Below are 15,780 nucleotides of genomic sequence, written 5' to 3'. Positions count from 1 at the left end.
GAAACTCAGAAAGAAATATGACAGATATATTTTTATTTAAGAAAGGGCTCATATTTGATAGATGTTTTATATAGGAGGCCAGCCATTGAAAACAATGAAAATAAATTTTGAAGATCCATACCTCATGGAGTGGACCTCCTCTCTAAAGAAAGGCAGTCATGATTGTTACTGAACTGGAGCTGAAAATGGAATCACATTTCTGAAAATTACTAATTAATTTCTGTTGTGGTTCATGATCTTCTATTGATAACAATCGGCCATAATTCCAAACAGTGGCAGGCCTGATTAAATACAATTGGTCTTTAGCAGCAGACCGGCACATTGTGAATTCCAGAGTACCTTACTTTTATTATAAAACAGTATGTCATCTGATTCACTGTGCAAAAATATTGATGTAAATTCACTCGCTCCCTCATAATTTATCATTCTTTTGACTGATCTAGCAAAAGATCAGTTGAAAATGAACTTGGAGAGATTCATATTGCTATAATTGCTCCTTACCAGTTTGAGAAGTATTAAAGCATTACTGTAGGCATCTTGTGGTTGATATTTCTCATTCCTGCTTTATCTCCATGTTTCAAAATCATGAGTTTTAGTGCTTTTTGATTGGTGTCCATGATTAATAGCAATCAAACCAGGTTTCTTGTACTTAACACAAAAACAGAAATTGAGTCTGGTGTGTTTTTACTGGTAGTTCAAGGGTAATAGATGTACATTTCATTACAAAATATAGGATGCATTTTATCATTGTTATTTTTCCTAGAAAAAGTACTGCACTGTGTTTTGATCTGCTCTCTTTGTAGAATAACTACCTGGTATTTATGGCAGAGCTGTTCTGGTGGTTTGAAGTGGTGAAGCCCCCTTTTGTTCATCCTAGGGTGCTACCTGAAGTGGAAGGTAAGTGCTTGAAATTTAATGTGTTATTACTTAGATGTTAAGTATTTGTAGTGTTGAAGCTCTCTGGAGATTTTGTGTATTGTGGAGCAAGCCCATTGGTTAGATATTCCTCCTCACAAGCAGAAGATCACAAGTTGAATCCTAACTTCTCCTCTGCATTCAAACTCTGCTTTCCTCCTATTTAGCCTGTCATTGAGTTGTCTTGGTGTCGGCTGTGGCAAAGTCCCACAGCCAAGACTGCTTTGCCTTCCCACTAAAGCAGGGTAGTGGGAGCAAAGGAAAATGGGATATATGTTTTACAGAAATGTTGCGAAGAAAGGAGCACCAAACTAAATCTTTCTGATGTGTAAAGTTTGTTGACAGAATAGATAAGAAGAGAAAGCTAAATATTATATTGGGGAATATGATACAGAACAATTACTAATGTAGCACATTGCAATTTTGAAGTAAATATCTTAAAGTAGCTGCATAGTTTCTGAAAAAAAATCAAAATTGTGCTATTTTGATCTTGATAATTTGATGCAGTGTGTGTCTGTGTGTGTGCATAAGTAATTCCCACTAAAACAAATCTGCTTACTATTAGTACGTTTGTTTCATATGTTCAGGCTACAAAGGTTTGGAACTTCCTGCAAATATTAAATGTATAACTTTATCTACAGCTGAACCACTGCACCCAATAAAAAACATCCCTGCTGCTTTCCCAATTTCAAACGCCACCAGGAAAAGTTTCATGGATACATCTCCTGACTCTGAGTTTGGCTGCAGGTAGGATTTTTGGTAAATTATTTTGGAACATATTTCAAGCAGAGTTGTAGTGTATATATTTCTTCATCAATATCAGCTTCCATCAGTTTGGTAAAATGTTGAAGTCAGTTGATGTATATACAGAGTGATATCAAAATGGGTATATGAAGGAATTTCATCTCTGAGGTGCTGTAGCTTTAATGATTAGATAAAAACATTCAAAAAGGGAAGGAGATTAAAGGTAGGAAGCTACAGGCCAGTTAGCTTAACATCTGTCATAGGGAAAATGTTAGAAGCCATTATTAAAGATGTTATAGCAGGCCACATGGAAAAATTCAAAGCAATCCAGCAAAGTTAACATAATTTTGTGAATGGGAAATCCTGTTTCCCGTTCACAGATTTATTGGAGTTCTTTGAAGGAGTTAAATGTGATGTGAATAAAGGGAAACTGATGGATGTGCTGTATTTAGATTTTAAGTTATTGTGGGGGGAAAAAGCTGATAGTGTAGAAGGTGACATATTGGCATGGATAGAACATTGGCTAGCTAATAGGAAACAAAATTTGCATAAATGGGCCTTTTTCTGATTGGCAGGTTGTGATGAACGATGTGCCACAGGGATTAGAGCTGGGGCTTCAACTTTTTGTTATTTATATAAATGACGTGGATGCAGGGACTCGAGGTATAGTTAGGTTGGCTGATGACACAAAAATAGGTAGGAAAGTAAGTTGTGAAGAGAACATAAGGAGACTACAAAGGAACATAGGTTAAGTGAGTGAGTAAAGATTTGGCAAATGGAGCAGCATGTGGGCAAATGTGAAATTGTCTATTTTGGCAGGAAGCATAAAAAAGAGGCTTATTATTTAAATGGTGAGATTCACAAAGCTCTAAGGTGCACAGGGATCTGGATGTCCTAGTTCCCAAATCATAAAAGGCAAGTGTGCAGATACAGCAGAAAATTAGGGAAGCTAATAGAATATCATTGTTTATTGTGAGGGGAATTGATTACAAAAGTAGGAAGATTACACTTCAGTTGTACATAGCATTGATGAGACCACATCTGGAGCATGGTGTATAGTATTGGTCTCCTTACTTAAGAAAAGATGAAAATGCATAAGAAGCAGTTCAGAGAAGTTTTACTTGACTAATACCAGGAATGGGTGTTTTTTTAATGAGGAAACGTTGGACAAGTTAAGTTTCGTATCCGCTAAAGTTTAGAAGGGTAAGAAGCGACTTGTTCGAAACCTGTAAGATCCTGATGGTATTGACAAGTGGATAGGGAGAGAATGGTCCCTTTTGTTGGAGAATCTAGAACAAAGGGTCACTTTTTAAAAATAAGCGGACCACTCATTTAAGATGGAGACGAGGAGAAGTGTTTTTTCTCAGGGGGTCGTGTGTCTCTAGAATGATCTTCCTCAAAAGGCAGTAGAAACCGAATCTGTGAATAGCTTTAAGACATAGCTAGATAGATTCTTGATTAGCAAGGGGGTGAAATGATACCGGGGGTAGGCAGGAATGTGGAGGTTGAGGTTCAATCAGATCAGCCGCGAACTTACAGAATGGCAGAGCAGGCTCGAGGGGCCACGTGGCCTACTCCTGCTCCTAATTTGTATGTATGTATGTTCATAACAGACTACACATTAAACAGGCAGATCTTTAAGTTTGACTTGCCTTTAGTTTAATTGACGTTGACTCGGCTTTAAGGGATTTTTTTGGAACAGATAATGGCCCTTAAGCTGAACAGGCTCTTATGCCCAACTTCCCTTCATACATCTCCTAATTATTGTATTGTCCACTTCTTTAATGTCTTCCATTGGTAACTTATGAAAGAAAATCAGATAATGAACTAACACAAGCTCCATGCACCTCCAGCTGTTGATGGGGGAGAAATTACAGAATTGATAAATGAGGCAGGGTGACATGTAATAACTACAGTCCAACAGATCTTTTTGTGGAACATCAAACCTACAAGCCACAGAGAAAGATCTCCCATTGTATATCACAAAATGATGCAAGTGATTTGGGAAGGTCTTGTGGCACAGTGGTAACATTCCTACCTGTGGGCCTGAAATTCCAGGTTCAAGTCCCGTTTCAGGAGTGAGATGTCCATGAAAGGTACGTTGATAATGTGGTCCAACAGGTTAATTATTAGCCTGTAAATTCTTCCAGTGTGCCTGGTGCAGACAGTATAAGAGTGGGAGAGTTTCCAGGTCAGCCATTCTTTAGAAGGCAATAGCAAACCACTGCAATACTTTGCCAAGCATTATCATTATTCAATCCAATGGATGTCCATGGTCGATAACCAAATTAAAGCATGGTACCTGAAGGAGCAGTAGGCATGTGATTTATAATGTATTTATGATTTTGCTACAGTGAGTGAACTGGAATTATTTCTTCTATTGAAACAAATCATTACATTTTTTAATTTTCTTTCAGCAAATTAAGTCCAACTTTTTCACCATCACAGCCACTTCTGCCCTTGCGACACACTCAGCACCGCCCTCATTCATCTGATTCAGGTACAAAAATAGATTACATCTTCTTGTGTCATAAAATTTACAGAGCTTGAATTCAATTCTATTGTTGGCTATCAAATCCTTAGTACCATCTGAAACTACCTTATATTAAGTTGACCTTTCTCCACAGCCTAGTTATGACTGTGACACTATATTCTGCACCTTCTCTTTTCTCTATCCCCTATGTACTCTATGAAGGATATGCTTTGTCTGTATAGTGCTCAATCAACAATACTTTTCACTGTATCCCAATACATGGTGACAATAAATCAGATCAAACTGTTTCCACAAAATGCCATACCGTCCACTTCAGCAAGTATAATGTGTTGGATCATTGAAATTAGAGATTGCGTCGATCGGAGTAAACAATTGAGATGTAAATCCATCAATAATAGTGCGATTCATGGCTTTGCCTGTTCCAGTGTTCTTCCATTTTTGGTAAGAGAGTCATTCAAAAATACGTGAGGCACAAATAAAATTTCACTAAAGTCTTAAGGTCAAGCTCGAAAAATGTTTGAAAATATTATGACATTTTTCTGGTTATTCAGCATTAAATGCAAACTGTCTGAATCAAATAACTTCCTAAATTGAAACCATTTCTAATTCATCTGTATTATGTAACTGAGATTCTTGCATCTGTCTCTGTTGTTAAAAGTTTGATCTCATGGTGTGCTTTTTCTGCCTGCTGTCGACATTTTATTGGTCTCGTTGAAATATTATTTTGATCTTTAATAATTATCCCTCTGTATATGATTGTCTCTGTCATTGGATAATCTACCTGTCACTTGAGCGTTCAATGCCTCCCTTTTCCATCTCTCTCTATTCTCTGCAACCAATAGATCACACTTCAGCATACCGGAATCAACCAATCAATGTTACGAATTACATCAGTTAGGTTAATATAAGCAGTCAATTTCCTGACACTCCCCTGCTGCCTTTTCTGCAATTGGCCGATTGGGCTTTCCTCTTCCTCACTTATTTGTTTCATTACCTACTGTGGTGCTTTTTATTTATTTTCTTTCTACATGCCCTGAGGAAAATAAATGTTGACCAACTCCTCACAATCTCTTGCTGGACTTGGTCTTCAGGGCAGCACGGTGGCACAGTGGTTAGCACTGCTGCCTCACAGCACCAGGGACCCAGGTTCAATCCCCAATTTGGGTCACTGTCTGTGCAGAGTCTGCACATTCTCCCTGTGTCTGCATAGGTTTCCTCCGGGTGCTTCAGTCTCTTCCCCAGTCCGAAAGACATGCTGGTTAAGTGCATTGGCCATGCTAAAATCTCCCTTAGTGTATCTGAACCGACGAAGGTGTATGGTGATTACGGGATTTTCACAGTAATTTAATTGCAGTTACTTCATTGCCTCAATGTGACACTAATAAATAAACTTTAATAAGACTTTTATTTTTCAAATAGCAGCTATTCTGCTTGTTTGCGCATTTTCATTGCAGAACTGAAAAAAATATTGTTTCTACATTGCAGAACTGAAAAAAAACCTTGTTGAGAAATAAGTATAATGTTGACATAATTTTTATTTACCCATTTAGATTGGAGTTTTGTGTAACCAAATTAAATATAATAAAAGATACATCCCTGCTGGACACTAAATAAAATGGTTCCTGAATATTAAATAAAGTTGTTCTCCCTACTTCTGATCCCTTGATTATGTAATGAAAAACAAAAAATATTGCTGCTTCTATTCACCCAACTGAGCTTTGATGTGTAATTAGGTTATGTGTATCCCAACTGCTTCCAGCTCCATCTTACAGATTGATATTTTTATTACCTGTCTCCTCTCTTGCTTCCTTTATTTCACATCCCACAAGCTTCATAGTTTATTTATTTATGCTGACATCTTTGTACTCTTTATTTTTCATTTATCTTATCTGCCTGTTCTGCTTTGACATTCCTCTGCAACTCATCGTAACCACACATCAATTTCCATTTTGTAATTTTCTCTGTTTGCACTCCCCGTGCCCCATATCTAATATTCAGTCAATGCAGATGTTTCGCATCAAAAGGTGTCACAATTTATGACAGATGAAAAAAAAACGTAAGAACCTAGATATTTTCATTCTGAACCGAATCTGAGGAGAAAATGTTGCAAATTTCTGAATCATTGGGCCACTGACTGCTTCATAGCAATTAAACCTTTGGCTTGAAGGGAACATAGATTGACTTCAGTAAAATAATACAAAGTTCATCGCATCATTTAACAATCTTGTTCTTATCAAACACTAACGTTCTAACCTACTGTTTAAGGGAAATAGATCAGTTTATATTTAAAATGGCATTCTGGTCAAAATTTGTAGTTACAATTAAATCATAATGAAAACCCGAAGACCAATACCGTATCAATTGGCCTGGCATAGATGGCATTTTTTTCAGCCCAAGAAACTTTTTTGCACATAGTTGGTACAAAAGTCAATCCCCTGTTTTTCAACCATGACATACTATACAACCATTAGTAGTCATCTAAATTTGTTACCCTACAAATGGCTGCTTTACTCACCGGTACCTTATAACTGGCTATAAGGGGGTGGAACAGGCAGTGTGCAGGAGGTTAAGACACACCTACACAGAGCAGACCCTATATGACAAACGACAAAGATGGCAAAACCCACACCAGGGTTTGATTTTTATACTTGCATATAACCCAATCCCCAACTTTTGCAGGGGTGGGGGGGAGGGGGGTGTCTGCTGTCACTGTGGGCAATCGGTGGGGAGGGAGGTGGAGGTGTCCATTCCGGGAGGAGGGATTCGTTCCTCCGGTGGGGAGGAGGGGTTGCCCGCAGAGTGGCAGTGGACCCCCCTGCACCCCCCACCAGAGATACATCTGGCCCCACCCATCAGTGAGTGATCGGGCCTCCCCCCACCACCAGGAGGATGATCTGTGTCAGAGAGCTGCTGTCTCTGCTTTCTGCTTTTTTTTTGCCCCACCAAGCGTGCTTTTTCAAATCTTTTTCAAACTGCACAAGTGCAGTTCAGAGCTCCGATCATTCTGGCAGTGCTAAGCCCCGCCCACAGCGCAGTTCAGACCGGAGCCGGCAAAAAGCATATGGGCATGTTGCAATGAGGATTCCGGGTTTGGATCTGTATTACACCCAGATCCAGCCCTTACACTCCAAATGGTAAAATCAGGCCCATTGTCATTGCATTCCTCCCCATCCCCTGCAATGAAAAACAACTTCTCAGTGATTTGAAACTCCGTTTCAATCATCATGTTTTGCTCCTTCGAATTCACGCTCACACTGTCTGACAGCCGGGTATGGCCTTCATCTCTGCATCCTTAAGCCTAACACATAAGTTAACTGTGGATTTACCTGTGCTCATTGTTTGAAACTACAGTTGTTGAGTTGGTTGTACATGATATGTAGTATGTGTTTTTGTAAATAAAAGCTTGGAAGTGCACACATTTGATCAGATGTGTGTCATCACTAAACTACCTATTTTCACCTGGAGAAAAGCTGTATGAAACCTTTGCTACCTCCAGACTATCCCAACTCAGTCCTGGCTGGCCTCTCATCTTCCCCCACACAAACTTAAGCTTATCCAAAGCTCAACTCTTATGTCCCAACTCTCGTCAAGTCCTGTTTATCCATCGCTATATGCCCACTAACCTACAATGGCTTCCAATTAAACAAGGCTTAGTTATTTTTCTCTAAAACGTTTTCAAAAGGTTTCAAAGGCTTCAATCCTCCCCATCTCTTCCAGTTCTATCACCCTCTGAGATGTCTGTGCTTTTAAAATTCTAGGTCCTCGACACCCGGTAACTCACCAGTCATGCACCATTGTGTCACATTAACAGACACCAGTTGGGTGGCACAGTGGTTAGCACTGTTACGTCATAGCATCGGGGACCCAGGTTTGATTTCGTCTTGGGTGACTGTGTGGAGTTTCTTCCTGTGCCTGCATGGCTTTCCCGCTTCCTCCTGCAATCCAAAGATGTGCAGGTTAGATGGATTGGCCATGCTAAATTGCCCTTAGTGTCCAGAGGTGTGTAGGTTAGGTGGGTTAGCATTGCCTGTACCACCCCAGTAGTAAATGTGCAGTGTTAAGGGATAAGGCCTGGGCAGGAAGCTCTTACAAAGAGTCAGTGCAGACTTGATGGGCTGAATGGCCTCTTCCCGCACTGATTCTGCATTTTCAGTCACACACCTGAGAGCAGATCATTTGCAAAGACATGTGGTAACAATCAATTATTACACTCTACTGTGGATTAGAATGGAATACATATGGCAAAGATCCTAAAGTTCCTTTTGATTTATAAAATATTGAATCTGATTTTTCCAGCACACAACTAAGAAATCTACAGTTTAGACTTGTTAACTTTATGGAGAAATGGAAACTGTATCATTTTCATTTAAAAAGAATTTTTACCTCCCTTGTGTCAAAATCCTGTCACTTAAAAAAAATTATTCTTTTAGGAATCATGCGCCAATCTACATCCATGTCTTATGTGGAGGGTTATGCAGGAACCTGGCCTGAAAAGAAACAAAGGTTGGCAATACCATTTTAAAGTTCTGTGCCTTAGTTGGTTAAAGCACGTGTCTAGTAATCAGAAGGTCCTGCATTCAAATCCCAGCAGAGTCTCATTGAAGTGGTCAATGGAATCAACAACAAACCCTTTCTTGTGGTTGGCAGGTGGTGGTGGGCAGCACGGTGGCACTTCTGCCTCATAGCGCCAGGGACCAGGGTTCAATTCTTGGCTTGGGTCACCGTCTGTGTGGAGTTTGCATGTTCTCCCTGAACCTGTGTGGATTTCTTCCAGTTGCTCCAGTTTCCCACCACTATCTGAAAGACATGCTGGTTAGGTGCATTGACCCGAACAGGCGCCAGAGGGTGGCAACTAGGGGAATTTCACAGTAACTTCATTGCAGTGTTAATGGAAGCCTTACTTGTGACTAATAAATAAACTTTAATTTTATTTTAATTTTTCAGCTTCAATTAAAACTCAAGCTTCGGTGAAATTGCTCGTCAGTTTTTCAATATACCTGTAATGAACTTTAGTTTCTAGTACAAATGAATCCTGCTGTATATAAAACATTAACAAGTTTTGTTAATATTTGTTAATACTTAATATATTTTTGTCATCACAATAAGCTCTTTACCAATTTATAATCCTCCCAAATTCCTTGCACACCCTATCATTGGGGACACCCTATCAGGGACACTGAGTTCAATTGCCAGCTTGGGTCACTATCTGTCCGGAGCATGCATATTCTCCCTATGTCTGCATGGGTTTCCTTTGGGTGCTCTGGTTTTGTCCCACAATCTGAAAGACATGCTGGTTAGGTGCATTGGTCATGCTAAATTCTCCTTCCGTGTAGCTGAACAGGCGCCGGAGTGTGGCACCTAGGAGATTTTTACAGCAACTTCAGTGCGGTGATAATGTAAGCTTACTTATGGCAATAATAAATCAACTTAAGCTTAAACTCATTGTACTAAGGTGCTGTCTTTTGCTCATAGTTTGAAGCAATAGGAGTTCCTCATGTTTTACTAAGATTAAAGTATAAGGAGGAAGGAAGCAACAGTAGAATAAGATTATTGATGGAAGTATGAATAGATCTAATTAAAGGGTACTGAGATATTTAACATCACTTTAGGGTTTATGACACTTCATTTCTTAATAATATGCTATGTTTGTGCAACTCATGCAGTTACTATTGAATCCAGTTGTAATCTGTAACTACTATTGAAATAATTCCTGCTGCCCAATTTTTAATCCTTTAGTTTTAATATTTAGAAATTTGAAGATCTGTGGTTCATACATCTTTGTTTTTCTTTAAATAGAGCCTTTCCCCAAGCGGTGTCTTTCAATATTCCCTTTGATTCAGACAACAACATTGATACATCCACTGCAAATAACCGGACAATAATTAGATCAATCAGTAATGACAGTTTGATTTCCAACGTCAACAATACTCCCAAACATTTAGCAAGAAATGCATCTTTTAATCCAATAAATGGACAGAGCAATGGAATAGAAGAAGAAATGCATTTGTCGAACCACAATTCTGAGAAGCCACCTGAAGGTTCCATTGGGAGGTCTAGTTTGGTGAATGATACCATGAGAAGACGATCCATGCAAGGTACAGTACCAAATGGGCCAAAGGAAAATAGTTTTGATATCCCACCAAGTATTGAAGAAGCACTACAGATAATTCATCATGTAGACAAGCTCTACCCAGATCTTCAATCTGAGCAAATATCTGATGGTTTTTTCCTACATGTTAATAATGCCGATGACATCCCTGTTAAACCCAAAATGAATCAAACCAGCAGCCTAGATTCCATTGCAGAGCTGAAAGGTGCTATCAGTCCTTTGACTGACAATACTGAGGTAGACACAGGGATCCATGTGCCATCTGAGGATATTCAAGAAACAATAGACGAAGACTTTTCCTTAAGAGATTACACTGTTAGTTTGGATTCTGATATGGAAGATTCTTCCAAACCTCAAGATTCTGATCTAAGAAGTGATGATCATAATGATATGTTAATTCCAAGTTCAGACTCATTGAATGTTGTACTACAATCTGGAAATAGCATCTCTCCAGGTTCTGCAATTAAAATGACTAGTTTTGCTGAACAAAAATTCAAAAAGCAGAATATCACAGATGCCAGGTTAAGCAGTAGTAGTTCCCAAAAGACTACCCCAGAAAGTTCAGAACTTAACACTCCAGGTGTTGTGTCTGGTGGTCAGCTCCCGGAACTGAGTCCATTCAGGCAGATGAGAGATCCCGCTCAGTTGTTGGCATCTGAAGTGATTCAACTTAAAATGAAATTGGAAGAAAAACGTCGAGCCATTGAAGCCCAGAAAAAGAAAGTTGAAGCTGCCTTTACAAGGCAAAGACAAAAAATGGGCAGGACGGCATTTTTGAATGTTGTGAAAAAGAAAGGTGATGGAATTTCCCCATTAAATGAAGAACCCCATGGTGACCATGGAGACAGACTGTCACGTGAGAGGAAATTGTTACAAACAGAGAGCATTCATGAAAAAGATGATGAAACACCTGAGGCAGTTGGAATAAATGGTAACTTAGCAGGTAGTGGTAAAGGTGGCCTTCAATCCCCTGCCACTGCAACTCAGTCCGAGAAACAAGTTGCCTGGAATTTAAGTAACACCACTGAAGATGCGTTAGGAGATGTTGATGTCATAGAGTACAACAGGTTAATTGAGAAAATGAATACAGCATTGCACGCGCTGCAACAGGAAATGCAACGTTTGGCAAACCAGCAGGAATTAATAATGCAGATGAGGGAACAACAACAAGCGTGGGTAATCTCTCCTCCTCAGTCTTCACCACAAAAGCAAGTCCGAGAACTTCGATCTTCTTCAAGATCAACCGGGTCACTTTCTCCTTCACTGTCCTCCTCTGGAGAATCTCCTCGTTCCACTCAACGATCTCCTCAGACTTTTCACAGAAGGTCTTCATACTCGCATGTTAAAAACTCAAAATCAAGGCCGAATGAATTGAAGATAACTCCATTAAATCGTGTCCTCACTGCCCCACGTTCTGTCGATAGTCTTCCTCATCTTAGAAAGTTCTCTCCCAGCCAGTTCCAGACCAGATCATTCATTTTTCTTGAAGATGATACACCCGATGATTCCTCAAAAGACAGGGATGTGAAATTAACTAATGAGGAGACTGAGCCTCAGACAGAGGATAATGAACTGACAAAAGAAAAGTCCTTGCAAGTGGAGAAAGAGGATCAAGTGGAGAAAGAGGATGAAATGAAGAAAGAGGATCAAGTGCAGCCTGTGGAACCTGCGGTTTCACCTGTGTCCAGAGAAAAATCAGTAGCTCTTCTTGATAGTCCTGTTAAAAGAAAACATCCTGTTGATCAGACCACAAAGGCAAGCTTGATTGAAGTTTCCCTTTCAGATTTAAAGCTTTCAGAGGAGGAAGTGGAAATAGATGAGGCAAATGAAGGTGATGGCGAAAGAGAAAATTTTGAAGAACAGAAATTGTGTTGTGGATTTTTCTTTAAAGTAAGTGGCAAATCTTATGCTTTCTTGAATTACATCATGATAATTAATTAATAGCAATCATGACATCACAGATTAAAAACTTTAATTCAAGCAATATTATATCATTGTAAAAACTAATGTTCTTTCAGTATTTCTGCCAATAAACTGTCCATTTATGCCTTCGGTCTGAGATTGAGGCTGGGGTGGAATGGAGCCCTTAAGCAATGACTAATTGGCCATTTAAGGGCCTAAATTGGGTGAGGATAGGCAGGTTGTCCTAGGCCTTACCCATGCTCCACAAAATTGCCTACAGGTCGAAGACAAGTGGGAAGGCCACAGCAAGACCACTGAAAGAATTTTATGGGATCCAGTTTTGCAAATCAGCTGGTGGGAGCTAGTAAAATTCTGCTCTTGAACACCCAATCCAGACTGGTACTTCATTGCACTGTTGAATTTTGATAGCATGGTGGCACACTGGTTAGCACTGCTACCTCACAGCGCCAGGGACCCGATTCAGTTCCGGCCTCGGGTGACTGTGTGGAATTTGCACGTTCTCCATATGTCTACATGGGTTTTATCTGGGTGCTCCAGTTTACTCCCACACTCCAAAGATGTGCAGGTTAGGTTGATTGACCATGCTGAATTGACCCTTAGTGTCAGGGGCATTAGCAGGGTAAATACATGGGGTTACAGGGACAGGGCCTCGGTGGGATTATTGTTGGTACAGGCTTAATGGGCCTACCTGTCAATTATAACCAAGTGATCTCAAGAAGATGATTTTATATCTGAAGATGAGACTAAGTGTGAAGTTTGATTTATCGTTGAATTATGACTTTCAGTAAGAATCCTAACATGCTGTAAAGCAGGAGCAAGTCGGACAGACTTAAATACCCTCCCACAGGGGTGCGTTGAATGGCGAAAATGGCATTCAACCAGGCAGAGCGTGGCCTTCCTGTCATTGTCCCAATTAAATTTAGATGGGTTAACCTCTAGATGGCTTTCCTACCCCCGTCAATTGAGTAAATGGGCAATTACTACCTTATTAAGAGCTTCTTTCTGCCATTGGTGGTATTCACCCATTAGCAGTTAGGGTCCCACTTGTCAGGGTTGTCAACTTTAGGTTTTACAATTAATTCCCTGATAACATCAGGGGAGACAATATTGGTGTATTTATTCTTAAGCAGTTGTATTTTTCTATCCTCAAAACGTGACTTCAGGGAAGGGCACAAATTCTACGTATCTATTAAAAGTCCACAGTGTCCATCTAGCATGTTAAGCATTTTTGCAGGGCACTCAAGAGATAAAGAGAGATGTTTCCACGACATTATGCACCTCCTTTATTTCTAACCTGTCTTTCTTTATTTTCATGTACATAATTTGACATTGTACTTAACTATTCTAATTTACCTGAGCTTGTTCAAACTGAGAAGTTCAGTAAGGAATCTTCAATCTAATTAGTTAAGGAGATACATAATTGCTTCCCCTGTTCGTGCAGGTCCCAGATCCCATGTAGAAGATGCCTTGCTGTTCTGGATTTCTGATCCCCACAAGTCCCAGTGAAAAACCTATACAAAACCCATGTGCATGTTTTAGGTTAATATCATCCATTTGCTACTCAGAGCAAATTATAGGCCAAAGTGTATCACCCAAAGTCATGATGTGGAGATGCCGGTGTTGGACTGGGGTAATCACAGTAACAAGTCTCACAACACCAGGTTCAAGTCCGACAAGTTTATTTGGTAGCAAAAGCCACTAGCTTTCAGAGTGCCGTTCCTTCGTCAGGTAAGTAGGAGTTCTGTTCACAAACAGGGCATATAAAGACGCAAACTCAATTTACAAAACAATGGTTGGAATGCGAATCTTTATAGGTAATCAAGTCTGAAAGATATAGACAGTGTGAGCGGAGAGAGCGTTAAGCACAGGTTAAAGAGATGTGTGCCGTCTCCAGACAGGACAGTTAGTGAAATTTTGCAAGCTCAGGCAAGTTGTGGGGGTTACAGTTAATGTGACAGGAACCCAAGATCCCGGTTGAGGCCATCCTCATGTGTGTGGAACTTGGCTCAGTGACTGTGCTTTGTTGTGTGTCGTGAAGACTGCATTGGAAAATGCTTACCTGAAGATCAGAGGCTGAATGCCCGTGACCGCTGAAGTGTCCCCCAACAGGAAGAGAACACTCTTGCCTGGTGATTGTCGAGGGGTGTTCGTTCATCCGTTGTCTCCCCAATGTACCATGCCTCGGGACATTCTTTCTTACAGCGTATCAGGTGGACAACATCGGCTGAGTTGCAAGAATGTGTACCATATACGTGGTGGATGATGTTCTCACGTGAGATGATGGCATCTGTGTCGATGATCCGGCACATTTTGCAGAGGTTGCTGTGGCAGGGTTGTATGGTGTCGTGGTCACTGTTCTCCTGAAGGCTGGGTAGTTTGCTGCGGAAAATTGTCTGTCTGAGGTTGTGCAGTTGTTTGAAGGCAAGAAGTGAGGGTGTGGGGATGGCCTTGGTGAGATATTCGTCTTCATCAATGACATGTTGAAGGCTCCAGAGAAGATGTTGTAGCTTCTCCGCTCCAGGGGACTACTGGACGACGAAGGGAATTCTGTCCTCCGTGTCCTGTGTTTGTCTTCTGAGGAGGTCGGTGTGGTTTTTCGCTGTGGCACGTCAGAATTGTCGATCGATGAGTCGAGCGCCATATCCTGTTCTTATAAGGGCATCTTTCAGCGTCTGGAGGTGTCTGTTGTGATCCTCCTCATCTGAGCAGATCCTGTGTATACAGAGGGCTTGTCCATAGGGGATGGCTTCTTTAATGTCTTTAGGGTGGAAACTGGAGTAGTGGAGCATCGTGAGATTATCCATGGGCTTGCAGTACAGTGAAGTGCTGAGGTGACCGTCCTTAATGGAGGTGTGTGTGTCCAAGAATGCAAAACAAGAATGCATCGATGTATCTAGTGTAAAGCATTGGTTGAACGTCCTGTGCGGTGTTCAACAACAGGTCTTGTTCAAACCTGTGTATGAAGATTTTGAGGTGCGAATTTGGTCCCCATGGCTTTCCGTGTGTCTGGATGAAGAACTGGTTGTTGAAGGTGAAGACATTGTGGTCCAGGATGAAGCAGATGAATTGTAAACTTACATCTGGAAACTGGCAGTTGTCGGCGTTGAGTACTGAGGCAGTTGCAGCAATGCCATCATTGTGGGGGATGTTGGTGTAGAGTGCCGAGATATCCACTGTGATGAGGAGTGCTCTTGGTTCAACTTCTGTGTGTGCTGAGTTTCTGTAGGAAGTCCATAGTATCGTGACAAAAGCTGGGGGTTCTTTGGAGATCCTGGCATTGGAGATCTCTACTGCCTCCCAAAGATTCACAAGGCAAACACACCTGGCCATCCCATCGTATCGGGCAACGGGACCCTGTGTGAGAATCTCTCTGGCTGTGTTGAGGGCATCCTGAAACCCATTGTACAAAGAATCCCCAGCTTTTGTTGCTTCACTACGGACTTCCTACAGAAACTCAGCTGGTTAAAGAAGTCACCCCCTCCAGGCAAGCCCTCTGTATACACAGGATCTGCTCAAATGAGGAGGATCACAACAGATACCTCCAGGTGCTGAAAGATGCCCTCATAAGAACAGGATATGGCGCTTGACTTATCGA

At 40.8% G+C, this 15,780-nt stretch overlaps 1 protein-coding gene across 3 annotated transcripts in view; it reads left to right on the top strand.

The window, feature by feature from the left end:
- camsap2a (calmodulin regulated spectrin-associated protein family, member 2a) overlaps positions 1 to 15,780 on the top strand; it is a 180,468-nt gene that overhangs the window by 134,333 nt on the left and 30,355 nt on the right. For all 3 annotated transcript variants that reach the window (XR_013887869.1, XM_080195831.1, XM_080195830.1), the window contains 5 exons: positions 804 to 897; positions 1,557 to 1,662; positions 4,077 to 4,159; positions 8,584 to 8,656; positions 9,950 to 12,152. Coding sequence is in view for 2 of the 3 variants with exons in the window: in XM_080195831.1 (XP_080051957.1) it covers positions 804 to 897; positions 1,557 to 1,662; positions 4,077 to 4,159; positions 8,584 to 8,656; positions 9,950 to 12,152 (2,559 nt within the window). In the remaining variant the exon portion in view is untranslated. The remainder of the gene's footprint in view (positions 1 to 803; positions 898 to 1,556; positions 1,663 to 4,076; positions 4,160 to 8,583; positions 8,657 to 9,949; positions 12,153 to 15,780) is intronic.

The sequence above is a fragment of the Carcharhinus amblyrhynchos genome, chromosome 9 (assembly GCF_965287045.1).
Source record: "Carcharhinus amblyrhynchos chromosome 9, sCarAmb.v2.hapA, whole genome shotgun sequence".
Taxonomy (NCBI): domain Eukaryota; kingdom Metazoa; phylum Chordata; class Chondrichthyes; order Carcharhiniformes; family Carcharhinidae; genus Carcharhinus; species Carcharhinus amblyrhynchos.
Note: the sequence above shows the minus strand (reverse complement) of the source record. Positions and strands in the feature narration are given on the sequence as shown.